Source organism: Lemur catta, chromosome 4, assembly GCF_020740605.2.
Source record: "Lemur catta isolate mLemCat1 chromosome 4, mLemCat1.pri, whole genome shotgun sequence".
NCBI lineage: Eukaryota > Metazoa > Chordata > Mammalia > Primates > Lemuridae > Lemur > Lemur catta.
In genome coordinates, this window is record NC_059131.1 from 55,349,811 (window position 1) to 55,364,036 (window position 14,226).

General features: G+C 49.4%; 1 protein-coding gene across 18 annotated transcripts in view; it reads left to right on the plus strand.

Moving 5' to 3' along the window:
* Positions 1-10,984, plus strand: part of DYSF (dysferlin) — a 201,459-nt gene extending 190,475 nt beyond the window's left edge. For all 18 annotated transcript variants that reach the window (XM_045549836.1, XM_045549833.1, XM_045549840.1 and 15 more), the window contains 4 exons: positions 4,151-4,329; positions 6,027-6,136; positions 7,452-7,599; positions 10,676-10,984. In XM_045549836.1, coding sequence (XP_045405792.1) covers positions 4,151-4,329; positions 6,027-6,136; positions 7,452-7,599; positions 10,676-10,714 — 476 coding nt within the window. In that variant the 3' untranslated portion in view covers positions 10,715-10,984. The remainder of the gene's footprint in view (positions 1-4,150; positions 4,330-6,026; positions 6,137-7,451; positions 7,600-10,675) is intronic.
* The last annotated feature ends 3,242 nt before the right edge of the window (positions 10,985-14,226 follow it).

Consider the following 14,226-nt stretch of genomic DNA (forward strand, 5'->3'; position numbering starts at 1 on the left):
CACATGAATGAACACAGGCTCACCCCCACGCCCCCAGACAGGGCTCTGGTGGGGAAGGGCTGTGCTGAAATCCTGAGCTGGGGAGCAGGGAGCGCCGGGCTAAAGGGTGGGCAGGTGGCGGCGGTGCCCGTGCAGGGTAGGATGTGGGCACCAGGAGGAAGACATCGTAGGGGGCCAGCAGGCTGGTCTGGGAGAGCAGTGAGTTCAGCAGCCATGTCGTGACTGTAAAGTAAAGGTTAATGCTGGGAAATGTGGTCTGTCCATACAATGGTGTATTATTCAGCCATAAAAAGAAATGAAATACTGATACATCCTACAGCGTGGATGAACCTTGAAAACATGCTAAGTGAAAGAAGCCAGACACAAAAGGACAAATACTGTGGAACTCTATGAATATGAAGTGGCCACAATAGGCAAATCCATAGAGGTGGCAAATAGGTTAGTGGCTGCCAGGGACTGGGGACAGAGGAGGGGAACCGGAGTGACTCCCGATGGGTGTGGGCTTCTTTTTGGGGGTAATGAAATGTTCTGGAATAGATGATGGTGATAGTTGCACAGCTCTGTGAATATACTAAAAGCCACTGATTTGTGCACTTTAAAATGGTTAAAGTGGTGGATTTTAATGTGAATTTTACCTAAATTAGAAAAAAAAGTGAACCTGTAGGGAAAGGCAGCCCGGGAAGTCAGGAGCCCTGGCTCTGTGCCGCTTGGGAGTAGGGTGGCCTTGGACAGATCACCGAAGCCGTCCTGGGGTAGCCCATGGTTGCAGAAAGGTGAGTTGGTCTTTGCTGAGCCCGTGGGCCCTGCCGGGGATGTTGGGGATGTTCGAGGCAGTGCTCCCAGCAGGCGGAGAGGGCTGCCTGCCCTTTGCTGCTTCCTGCCCCCACCCTGCACTCCCGGCCTGGTCAAATGCTCAAAGAGGCCTTCATATGAAAGAGACAGGGCATTAAAAGGGTCACACCAAATTTGGCTTTTGTTATTTTACTTATTATTCTGTACAGAATTCCTGTGGAAAAATTAGAAAATACAGATAAGCAGTGCTCCTCCCCCCTTAATCTCACCACCCAGAGATAACCTCTACTAACATCTTGGCATGTATCATTACGTTATATATTATCTCAGAGAGAAACAAGCATATATATGTTACATGTGTATTTTATATACACTTATATACCTGCATCCATATATAACATATATAGGTATATTCATGTGTATATGAATGGGTTACACATACTGTTTGATGTCCTGATTTTTTTGGAAAACAATATTTCAAGAACATTCTTTTTGTTCAGTTAGATAGATACATTTTCCACTGTGTCACTACATTTTCCAGTGTGAGTGACACCCCTAGGCGTACACCTTTGGGCCATCTGTGCACATGTTCCCTTAACTCTAAGAAGTAGATTTGTTAGAGTCTTTGTACATTTTAATGGTTTTTGGAACATTTTGTTCAATTGCTCTCTAGGAAGGTTTTTACTTGTTTATAGTTTGTTTGTACAAGGCTGCCATTTTCCTTAAACTTTTGCTATTACTGTAACATTTAAAAAAATTGCCAATATGGTATCTCATTTTAATTTTTATTTGCATTTCTTTATTGTAAAGTAGAACTTTAAAAATATATGAATTATCCATATTATTGTAGGATTTTATTTTTCATGATTTTGAGATGTTCATCTTTTATTATTGATTTTCAGAGCTTTTTATATATTAAGGATACATTGCAAATAATTTCTCCCATTTTTTCGTATGCTTTTTAATTTTTTTGGAATGGTTTTGCTTACAGACTTTAAAAGAAAAACAAAAACCTTCTGCATTTTTATTAAATGAGGAAAAGTGTTCAAAATAAAGTTAAACAGGCTTATTTGCGTTTAAAAATAAAACATAATAAAACTGTTAACAACTACTACCTTTTTACCTCATGAGATTTCTCTTTTCCATTTTCATAATGTGTTTTCTACTAACATATGTTATGTTTTGAATATTTATTACCTTTTAACTTTAAAGGTAATAGATAAGCATCTGTAATCTTGCCATCTGGAGATAATCCAGTGTTTCCTTATACTCTATCATGTTGATCATGCTGTTATAATTGTGTGTGTGTGTGTGTGTGTGTGTGTGTGTGTGTTGGCTTAATATCCCAATATTTACTTAATTTTAGATTGGCACCATATTTCAAATGAGAAGTAAGCATTCATCTGCACTGGAGGGATGGAGAGAGATGTGGGTGGTGGAAAGACAGATGAATGCTGACACAGAGTTGAACAAGTGGACAGAATAATAACCTGATCAGTGGATAGAAATAGTGCTCAATGAATGGTAGCTATAGAGTAGTGTAGCTAGTTTGAATCAGAAGGATAGATGGAAGAATGGATGGATAAATGGATGAGTGGAAAGAAAACTAGAAAAGTAATTAGATCAAATGCTCAGTCATAGCAACTGAACATTCCACACTGAAAAAATTGTAATCTCCTTTGCATGGTATTCTGCAATTTCTTTAATTTGTCCTCAGAAAATAATTTTTTGATACATTTCTCTCACTTAATCCCTTCAGTAGCCTCTGGTCCAATCCCATTGACTCCATCATGTTATTGTGGTTGGAATAGGTGAAAGCACATGAAATGGCTATTTTTATAGGTCAAAGATAGTTGAATATAAACATTTTCCTATGGTTGAACCTAATAGCTGGAGCTATATGGCAAGATGATGGCTAAAATGGATGAGTAGATGGAACAGTGTGAAAAGATGGCTGCTTGGATAACTAGATGGGTAGATGGAAGGACTGATGGATGAACCACAATGAGATACCACTTCATACCTACCAGGAGGGCAATGATAATAGTAATAATAAAATAGATTATAACAAGTGTTGCAAGGATGTGGAGAAATTGGAACCCTCGTACACTGCTGGTGTATGAATGTAAAATGATACAGCTGCCATGGAAAACAGTTTGGTGGTTCCTTGAAAAGCTGAACGCAGAATTTCCGTATGACCCAGCAATTCTACTCCTAGGAACATACAAAAAGAATTGAAAACATAGGCTCAGATATTTGTGCACCAATGTTTGCTGCATAATTCACAATATCTAGTCAAAAGGTAGGAAAAACTCAAGTTTCCCTCAACAGATGAATAGATAAACAAAATGTGGTACTGGTAGTGTGTCCCTTATCCAAAATGCTTGGGATGAGAAGTGTTTGGGATTTTGGAATATTTGCATATACATAATGAGATATCTTGGAGATGGGATACAAACCTAAATACAAAATTCATTATGTTTTATGTTTCATATACACTTTATACACAGAACCTGAAGGTAATTTTATACAATATTTTAAATAATTTTGTGCATGAAACAAAGTTTGTATTAAGTACTTACGTGTGGAATTTTTCATTTGTAGCATCATGTGGTGCTCAAAAACGTTCAGATTTTGGAGCATTTCGGATTTGGGATTTTCAGATTAGGGAAATACCAGTATAAACATACAATGGAATATTATTCAACCATAAAAAGAATGAATTACTGATATATATTACAACATGGATGAACCTTGCAAACATTATGCTATGTGAAATAAGCCAGACACAAAAGAACAAATATTGTGTGATTCCACTTATATGAAATATCTAGAATAGGCAAATTTATAGAGACAGAAAGTACATTAGAGGTTATGGTGCTGAGGAGAGGGGAGCATGGGGAGTTATTGCTTAATGGGTACAGAGTTTCTGCTTGGGGCATGAAAAAGTTTTGGAAATAGTAGTGATGGTTGTACAACATTGTGACTGTAATTAATGCCACTGAATTGTACACTTAAAATGGTTAAAAGGACAAATTTTATGTTATATATATTTTATCACAATAAAAACAATTAAAAAATTGATGGGTGGGTGCATATAGACAATGGGTATATGACTGGATTTGTAGGTAGTGAGATGAATAATTGAGGAGGTGGGCGGCTTTGCTAGGATTGAGGGGCACATGGCTGCATGAGCAGGTGAATGGGAAGCCGTAGGGAGGGAATGGGGGCAGTGGATGGGGAGAGTGGGTGGGACTGTACCCATGGTTCGCTCTGGTGACAGTAAGTTTTTCTTGAACCTGCCCTGCCTCAGTTTAGCCACAGGTTGGCACTGATTGGGAACGTCTCTGTGTCACAGGCTCCCTGCAGCTGGACCTCAACTGCATGCCCAAGCCAGCCAAGACGGCCGAGAAGTGCTCCTTGGACCAGCTGGATGACACTTTCCACCCGGAATGGTTCGTGTCCCTTTTTGAGCAGAAAACAGTGAAGGGCTGGTGGCCGTGCATAGCAGAAGAGGGTGAGAAGAAGATACTAGCGGTGAGTCTACTACCTCCAGCCCCCGTGGGGGGCGTGGGGGCAGTGTCCTCCGTAGGAATCACCAGGCACACACATGCTCACTGTTCTTCCTATTTCTCCCTCTCTCCTACCCTCGCTGTATCGATTCTCCAAGGTGTTCTCCCTCTGCCCTTCCAATCCCCACCCTTCCTTGCTCTCAAGGCACATATCCCAGGGGAAGCCTGTTGAAAGCGAAAGATGACCCTGTTTATACCCTGCTCGTTGGTTTTACCAGTGATCTGTGTCCTGGGTTCCCCTCTGATCTGGCCTCCCGGGTGAATGGACAGGCTGTGTCTCTCCCGTTTGAGCAAGACAATGAAAGGGACCGTCCTTGTTCTACTCTCCTTGCTGAGAGGTCCACTTAGGGGGATGGTGACTGGAGGACCAGGGAGATCTGTCCTTCTCCTGAGTCCAGAGCAGCCACGGGGAGGAAGTTCATCCCTGAAAATTTACTTAGAAACAACAGCAGCCAGTCAACCCTTAAAGTTGTCCTTGAAATAAAATATCCCTGTTATATAAAGAATTGTAACACTAAGAAATACTAACACCACAGAGGAAAAATGAGAAAAAAACATATGTAGACAATTCACAAAAGAACTACAAATGTCTACTAAACATTAAAAAAAAAAGAATTAGTCCCTTTAGTAATAAAGAGATACAGTGGCCTCCTTTTATCGGTGGAGATGTTCCAAGACCCCCGGTGGATGACTGACACTGTGAATACTACTGGACTCTATATGTACTATGTTTTTTCATACGTACCTATGATAAAGTTTGTATATAAATTAGGCTCAGTAAGAGATTAACCATAATCACTAATAATAAAATAGAACTGTAACAATATGCTATAATAAATGTTAGGTGAATGTGGTCTCTCTTTCTCTCTCTCAGAGTATCTTACTGTACTGTCCCACAGGTAACTGAAACCACAGAAAGCCAAACCATGGATAAGGAGGGGACTATTGTATTTTTAAATGTGATAATATTTTTTGACTATTAAATTAGACTAAAAAAATAGAAGTGTTCATTGCTGCTATAGGATGCAGAGAGACAGGCCCCCTCATTTACTTTTGGGGGGAGTGCTAATGGTTTTACAATTTGGTAACATATAGCAAGAGATTTAATGATAATTTATGCCCTGGGACTCTGTCATCCCACTTCCAAAATCTCTTCTAAACAAATAATCAGATACAATGAAAAACCTAGGTTCTGGGTTGTTTGTAGTATAAACTACTATTTATAATATCAAAGAGTCGGAAACAACCTAAATGAACTAAAATAAGTAGTTTACCCAATAAATTATGGTCACCCACCCCATAGAATGTTTGCAGTCATTAAAAACCAAGCTTTAAAAAATATATAATTATATATTGAAATACATTCCTAAGAGGAAAAAAACAAGCTGTAGAACTATATATACACGCAGTGTGAGCTTTCATACTCCTGCAGAGAAAAGCGGTTTCGATGCATAAAAACGTTAACAGTGCTTATCTCTGCATAGCGGAAGTATGGGTGATACTCTCCTTTCTTTCTACGTTTCTGAAGTTTCTAAATGTTCTACAAGGAGCAGGTCCTGCTTTTATGATCAGAGCAACCCTGTATGTTTGTCGTGACCTGGCTCCTCTCAGGCCACTGGGCAGAGCGTCCGTGCTTCTAACCAGCTCTCTCTGGCCCCGCAGGGCAAGCTGGAAATGACCTTGGAGATTGTAGCAGAAAGCGAGCATGAGGAACGGCCTGCTGGCCAGGGTCGGGATGAGCCCAACATGAACCCCAAGCTCGAGGACCCCAGGTCAGTGCCCAGGGGCAGGGGGGTGCAGGCCACAGTCTGGGAGGACCCTACTGTATAGCCACACAGAAGTTACCAGGCCCCCATGGCTCAGAGAGGGGCGTGACTCATCCAAGGCCACACAGTAAGTTGGGGACAGGGGACGGGCATCGTTCCAGAGAACACTGGCTCCTCAGCTAATTCAAGAATCGTGTGTTATTGGGCACCTACTTGCTGTGTGCCACGCATACTGTCACATGGCATGTGTGCCTTGTGCTCTGGAACCTTCCCTGCTGCGTAGTGGTTATTGTTCCCATCTTACAGAGGAGGAAACAATCTCGGCAAAGTTAAATAAGGTCATTCCGTCTAAGAGAATGGTGAAGCTGCAATTCTCTAACCTGGTCTGATTGGCTGCAGAGTCTGATCGAGGTCTTGCCCCTCACCAGGCTGCCTCCCATGGCTCTCCTGTGGTGTCAATGTGGCTCTCAAATGACCTTTCAGCCTTAATTTTCCCATCTGTGAAACAGGGAGGTCAGTCCCTGTCTTCTCTCCATCACAGACCTCTTAGGGAGACAGGCCGAGCCAGTGGATTAAGAAGCCTTGAAGGCGGTTGCATGGGCAGTTATGAAGATGGCTGTGGGGGCGCAGGGCTGTTTGTGGGATCCCTGCCCTCCAGGCTGCTTGGCTCAAGCTGGTCTGAGCACGGATGGCTCGCTCAATCGCAGTGCTGTCCGGAGTGCCGTGGGGCTGGCAGAGCGGTGGGAGGCACCCTTGCCCCAGGATGCTGGGAAGGGGAGACAAGAGAGACCCACCAGACATGGCATGAATCAGACGTTAACGGGGCCATGATCGAGACACAAAATCCTGCGTGTTTCAAGTTGTGGGGCTGACCTAGGGGAAGGTTTTGCGGTTCTTGGTTGTGAGAGAAAATCAGCTTTCTAGGTTTTCTTCCCTCTATCCTTCCCTGAGCAAGGATGAGCCCTGTGCATCTGGGCAGGTGGCTTGGCTGGTCTGGGGCTCAGTGGGCGATAGCTCACCTGATGTGGCAGCCCCTCGAGGCTCTGCTCGGCTCCCAAATCTGTAGTCTGTGATTAAGTCCTGGGTCAGGAAGCAGAGAGGGTGACAGGGAAGGTATCCTGGGGAGGATGGCAGAGAACTGGGCCCCTGAGCATGCACAGGGCTTGGCAGCACCCAGAAGAGGAGGGAGGCACAGGTGGGAGTGACACCGTGGCACAGGCTGGGGAGAGAGGGCGTGCAGATGCCAAGGGCTAAGTTCAGGGGCAGGGCTGGGGGCAGACCGTGGAGGGTGCCTTGCTGACCTCTGGGATCTCGCTTCCAGGCGCCCTGATACCTCCTTCCTGTGGTTCACCTCCCCGTACAAGACTATGAAGTTCATCCTGTGGCGGCGCTTCCGGTGCGCCATCATCCTCTTCATCATTCTCTTCATCCTGCTGCTGTTCTTGGGCATCTTCGTCTATGCCTTCCCGGTGAGCAGGCCGCATGGGGGAGGCACAGACGCTGTCATGAGGGAGGTCTTGGTCTAATGGGGGAGTCCGTCCTTGTCCTCAAAGGACTCTCCCAGTCCAATGGGGAGAGGTAACCTCTGTTGTTGGGGAGTCCCTGGTCTGATGGGGAGGCAAAGCCCTACTCTGGGGAGTCCCAGTCTGGTGGGGACACCAAGTCCTATCCTTGGGGGGCTCCAAGTCCAATGAAGGAAACAGTTCTAGCCCTTGGTGACAGGGCTGTCTTCAGCAAGCCCCTGGAATATGTAATCGGGGTTAGCAGAAGATGAGGCTCCCTGGGCTGGGCTGGGCAGGGGAAGTTTCTTGAAGGGAGATGTGGAAGCGGGTCTGGGAGGGGAGGGAAGGTGTGGGTGGCAGAGTAGAGGAGGAGGCCCCTCTCTCCTGAGGGCGGTGCGTGCCAAGTCCAGAGGAAGGGAGGAGCTGGGGCTGGGAGAGGGTCTCAGTGCCCACCTGAGGACCTTGACAGAGTGTGCCCTGCCTCCTGCAGCAGGCTGGGCACGGGGAAGGTGTGGGGCCCTTTGCTTGGCTCGGTGCACATTCGGGTTCCCTTTCACTTGGTAAGAAGGCGGTTGACACCTGGCAAAGAGCTCACCAGGGCCACACCAGAGATAGCGGCTGTGTCCCCCGCTCTGTGGGGCCCTGCTGCGGGGAGGAGGGTCCCTGCCTGTGCTTCCCCAGCCCTCACAGCTCATCATGGAACCCTGAAGACGCGCCAGCCTCCCCGTGTCTCTGGTACTTCAGACCTTGAAAGGATCCCGGTGTTCTCAGGCTGACATCTGATTTCTAATATTCTTTAAAAATTTTAAAACCATTTTAATATGAAAATTTCAAACCTATATAAAAGTAGAGAGTGGTGCAATCAGGCCCTTCATGCCCTGATTTTAATGGCAAAGACACAAGCACCCAGAGAGGGAAAGGGACTGGCTCCAGGCTGCACAGCAATCTGTGCAGTTCCCAGTCCAGGGCTCACTGAGGTTCCCACTGTGGGCCTCAGTCCTGGACAGCACCAGGCCACCAGCCTAGAGCATTGTCCTTGCAGCAGACAGGCTGCTCAGGGAACTCCTCCCAGGTGAGCCGTTTTGTGAATGCCCTAGGATGCGGAAGGGAGGGAGACCCTTCTCCCTCTGTAGCTGGTGATGCCTCATGTCAGCAGAATGTGCCTTAGAGGAGGAAGAGGGTTAAACCCCAAATCATCCGTGCAGTTCCTAACAGCATAAGCTGTGAGGAGCAGTGGAAAGGACTGTCTGGTTTGGATGTCCAGGTCCCAGCTACTCTCTAGGCCATAGTGACAAGAAGAGTCTAGAACCAGGACAGCCGATGGGTCTGGCTATAGGCCAAGCCTTCTAAGCTGGCTGTGGCCGCCCGAGGCGCCACGCCCAGACATCTCTGAGGCTCAGCAAGAAGAGCTGCAAAATACGACTGCAGTCCAGGGTGCATCCAGGCCCTGGGGACCTGAAATGTGTATGATCTGGGGGCCTCTTTAAGCACAGGAAGCTAAGATTACAAATACAAGTTTCGATACAGGGCCATGGAAGGGTGTGGGCAAGTGTGGTGTCCCGGGGCATAAGCTGTCACCAGTGGTGGCCTGAGGTCTGGGATCAGGCCCCAGGACTTCTGTCTGGTGTTCCCTCCATGGGGCAGGCCTGGGCAGCTCCCCTCTCCTCACCTGCGGTGGGCTCCGCTCCTCTGGAGCGCGGCTGGCCACCGCTCACTTAGCGGGGAGACTTGATTAAGCAGGCACGTGTGTCTGGGAGGTAGGTGTGTGCTGTGGGCAGGAGGGAGATGGGGATGCGGCTCATGCCCCGGGGCAGATATTGCAACCAGAGAATAAAGTAAACCACCTGTATGGTCAAATGCAACATCGCTGTCCTTCGAGTTCTCCTGGAGATTGTCCTCTTTAAGATTTGGACCCCGTCTCTCCTCTCTCAGGGCCGACGGGTGGGCGTCAGCTGCTAGGTGAGGGGTCCAGGGATGAAGTGGGCAGCCTGCTCCGAGGCTGCAGTGGATTTTGCTCTCAGGCCTTTGCTGCAAGTCAGGCAAATCCTGCCTCCTCCACTCACGTCCCTCAGTCACCTGACCAGCAGCAGACCTGTCGGGGCTGGGCCCCGAAAACCCTCACCTGGCTTTCAGGCCACGGGACAGAGGGCCTATTCTAGCTGTCCCCAGCCAGGGCCTGGTGGGCAGGGGCTGTTCCTCTCCAGTTGGCCTAATCCCCCACCCTTTCAAAATTCCCCTGGGAAGGGGCCGAGGGGAGCCTGTCTGATTCCTGCCGGCCCTCCCCCGAGAGCCAGCCGGGAGCGGGGCCAGCGCGGGCGCAGGAGGCGATTTGGCGGGGAAGGAGGAGGCTTTGTTTCCAGAGTCGGCTTTCCCGGCCCGGCACTGGGGAACATGCTGTCCCAATTAGGAGCCCTGTGTTGTGTTGTGTGTGTTTTCATGGTTTTGGAGGGGAGGGGTGGGGAGGGGGGTTCCTGTCAGTCCTGCGGCAGGCAGGGCTTAATCAAGGGTGACCCATCTCTGGTGCTGGCCTGCATCATTGGCCATCCTGGACAGCCCATCCCCAACTCTCTCTCTGCTTTCTGGACAGGGATGTGGTGACGCCTGAGCCCTGGGTTCCCGTGGGCCGGGGGGGACTCGTGGCCCTGCCTTCAGCGCCTGTCTGATGGGAGAGAGCAGGGCCGGCCTCTTCTAGGCCAGGGCCTGGGCGTCAGAGTCCTCTTGGCAGCCAGTTGGAGCTTGGGAGTGGGCCCTGGATTGATGGGGGAGAAGACAGAGTGATTGAGGGTGCAAGTAGACTTTCGGGAGGGTTCGGCTTGCCTGACTGCTGAGAGTACCAGGCAGGGTGGAGTGTTGAGCCGTGTGCAGATGGCGGGTGGTGAGGGCACAGTGCAGGCAGGTGGCTGAGGATGACAGGTCCCCTTTCCCAGCCCCCTGCCTCCCAGCAGCTCAGCCCCGTACTCTGAGCCCCACATCCAGGACAGCTGCTCTAGCTGTGCCCGCCCTGACGTGTCACCATGTGTTCCTGCCTCCTCCTTCCCTCTAGAACTATGCTGCCATGAAGCTGGTGAAGCCCTTCAGCTGAGGGCACTCCTGCCCTGGAGGAAGGGGTGTGGATGCCCCCTGGCCCGGCACTGGCCTGCCTCACCCGCCCAGCTCAGCTGAGCTCCTCCGCACCTCCAAGGCCTGACCGTCCTGATCGTCAGGGTGGGCAGACAGACAGATGGACTCGCACGTGCTCCAAGAGTTGCCAACATCAATCCTGGGATCACCCCTCTTTCATCATTTCTCCCCCAACCCAACCCTTTTTTGGATTAGCTTGAATGTATTTCGGTATAAAACAGTTTGAACCACAGAGCAGTGTCGGCGTGTGTGTCTCTACGGTACCTGAGTGGGGTGTGATGTGCAGGGTGGGCCGGGGGCGGCAGTCGGGGTGTGGGGTGTGTGTGCCATTTTTGGCTCAGCCTTTTGGAGGCAGAAGCGGCCAAGAAGCTGTGGGTGGGGCACCGTGGAACTGCTGATGCTTTTACGAGACTGGTTGGGGAGTGGGGTGGGCTTTGAGGCTTGGGGTCTGGCTTGCCTAAAGACCCAGCACCTCCTGCCGCCTCTCCTGCCCAGGATGACCCCTTTCCCCTGTCCGCTCCTCACTCAGGCATCTCTCCCTTTCCTTTTCTAGGATGCCTTTTGCTTACGTGGAAACTTATCTGTGTGTTCTGGTTTCTTCCACCATGCTGGGGAAGAGGTTCCACTGTATAAAAGGGAGCACCAAGGAAAGGGTTGGCTGAAAGTTCTCCAGGCAGGGGGGGTCACTAGACCTCCGGCTTTGACCTTGTCCCCCACGCTCTTGGGATTGCTTGGGATTCTCTCCTTCCTCTGGTCTGGGCAAAGACACCTTTTTCTTGTGGTCCGAAGCTTGGCTTCAGCCATGGGTCTGACATTTCCTGCAGGAATCAGGCTTAATCTACAGGAGCAGCAGGAACATACTTGGAGAAAAAGCTAAGAACTTGAAAACGTCGTGTTTCCAAGAGAGAGTCCTCTGCCTCTCTTGCCTGAGGGGCTGGAACTTGTGAGTGAACGCTGGCAGCCTCCTCTCCAGCGCTGTGCTCATGAAATAGGAGACCGGGAGGCGTCTCCTCTTTCCCACTGTGAGCGGCTCCCTGGCCGGGGTCCCAAGGCCCCAGAGATCCTTCCAGCCCGCCTTGGCTCTTCACTGTACCCTGGGACCCAGGCTGAGGCACTGCCACGTCCCCACCTGATTGGCAGGACTGGGGGTGGTGGAGACAGGGTTGATGTCCCACTCTGTCCCCACAGTTACTGCCTGGGTGAGGGAGCTGCCTCTTGAAAACAGGGCAATTTTTACATCAGGAGAGCTTCAGGCTGGGGGTGGCCTGAGCCCTGAGAACATGGGTGGCCAGTCCTGAGACCTTGATACTCGAACCCTGGACCCAGGGGCCACACCTCACATAGCGCGTACAGCAGGGACCAGGGTCATAGCTTTTCTGGGGAGATCAGTCTGGTGACGAGCCTTCACGGGGTGCCTACTGAGTGTGCCCATGTGGAAGGCTCAGCCTTGAGAGAGGGCTGGATGGGACGAAGGAAAAGGTGGGGCTGTCGCTTCAGGAGGTGCCAAGAGAGCTTTCTAGGATAAGGGAGGCCTGAGAATATTTGACGGTAGGGAGGAAGAAGCCGCTGGATAGGGAAAGGGCAAAGACTCAAGAGAGAATATGGGCTAAAGAATGGAACCAGTTTCTGTGGAAGGAGAGGAGAGTGTTAGCTTTGGAAAGAAGGTTCACTTTCTCTTCTAAGCACAGGAAGGCAAGAGAAAGTAAATACATACCACACAACCGGCACGCTGGGTTAAAAGAGTTTTGGAGGTCATTGTGCTCATTTTTTCATTTATTCCTTTGTTTTGTTCTTGATGCTCTGGGTTGCAGGTAATATTAATAGAAAAACCCACTCAAGCTAATCAAAGGAATTTAATGGCTTTGTGGAAATGAAACACACAGAAGGACTGGTTTCAGGCAAGGGCTAATCCAGCTCCTCCACTAGGTCCCCGAGAGCTTGTGTTCTCAGTGCTGGCTTCTGTCCAGCGCTGGTCCATTCATAGAACTGGGCTTGCAGCTGCTCCCTGGGACCCCGTAGGCCACCATGCAAAACTCAGGGGGTAATGGGGAACCGATGCTGAGCGGGCACCATGTCCTATAAACGTGCCTTGAGATATGCCCTATGGCAGTCCTAGAGCAGGTTCTGAGGATGCAGCAGTGAGTACGTGTGACTCCTGGCCTTCCAGAGCTTCCAGCATGGTGGGAATATTGTTCCCTTATGAGAGTCTCAGAGAAGCAGTACCCACTGCTCTGGGAGAGGAAGGGGCAGGGAACTCTCTCAAGAAGGGATACCATTTGAGCTAAGCATTGGACTGGCCCAGTGGCAAAGAGGGGACAGGTGTTCTCAGGGGCAGAGATGGAGGCTGAGTGATGGAGCTGTCAGACAGCTCAGCTAGTTCAGGGCATGGTTGAGACGGAGAAAGTGAGCCTGGAGGGAATCGGCCCAACAGATGAGAGGGAAGAGGGCAGGAAGGGCAAGGTCAGGTGTGAAGGGCCCTGTGCGTGCAGCTGGGGAGTTTTTATCCTGGGAGATAGACAGGAGTCCTCTGGGAGCACATGGGTGGACTTCAGGTATATAAACATTATGATGGGGTCAGGGTCCAGTGATCTCAGCCAATTCTCAAAATGGTCTGTGGTCACAAATGGTGAAGAACAATTGCTTGGGATGCAGTGTGGCCCGATGCAGAGGGCCATTCTAGAGCACTGGTTCATTAATCCAGGAGCCAACTGGGGGAGATCTGAAAGGCAGGGTAAGGGTGATTCACTCATGCGTGGCAAAGACAGTAGAGGGAACAGAGTATGCAAAGACAGGCCATAACCAGAAACTGGCTCAAAGATCTATAGCAATTTCCATGTGGGCACAGGGCAGTGATTCTCAACTAGGGGCAATTTTGCCCTTGAGGGCACATTTGGCAGTGTCTGGAGACAGTTTTGATTGTCACAACTGGTGAGGTGAGATGGAGGGTGATACTGGTGTTCAGTAGCTGCAAAACATCCTATGAAGGACAGGACAGCACCCCCCAGGCCCCTCAACAAAGAATTATCCAGTCCGAAATGCCAGTAGTGCTGCTGTGCTGAGACTGTGGCATAGAGATAGTGGCTTCCAGAGATACTAAGCAGTTAGACTTGGTAGAACTTGCGGGTTGACTGGTTAGGGCTGTGGGGGTGGGGAGTGGGGGTGAGATGGGACATATGTTCTAAGTGGCTCCCAATCGTCTGGCTTTATGAGTGGTCCCATGGTGGTGCCATTCGTCAAGTCAGTTTTGGACAAGTAGGTTCAAACATGTTTAGGACACAGTCAAAATATTCTTCCTGCCTTCATGTCTCCCTGTAGTTAGAGTCTCTTTCTTCCCTTCCCAAAGTTGTAGGAAGCATGTCTGCACTTGCTGTCTCCATGTCTTCACCTTGCCCTCACTCCTCCACCCACTGTGATCAAACTAATCACAGCGAATCCTTTACGCTTGCCAGTGACTGGTTTAGGAAGAGACATGTG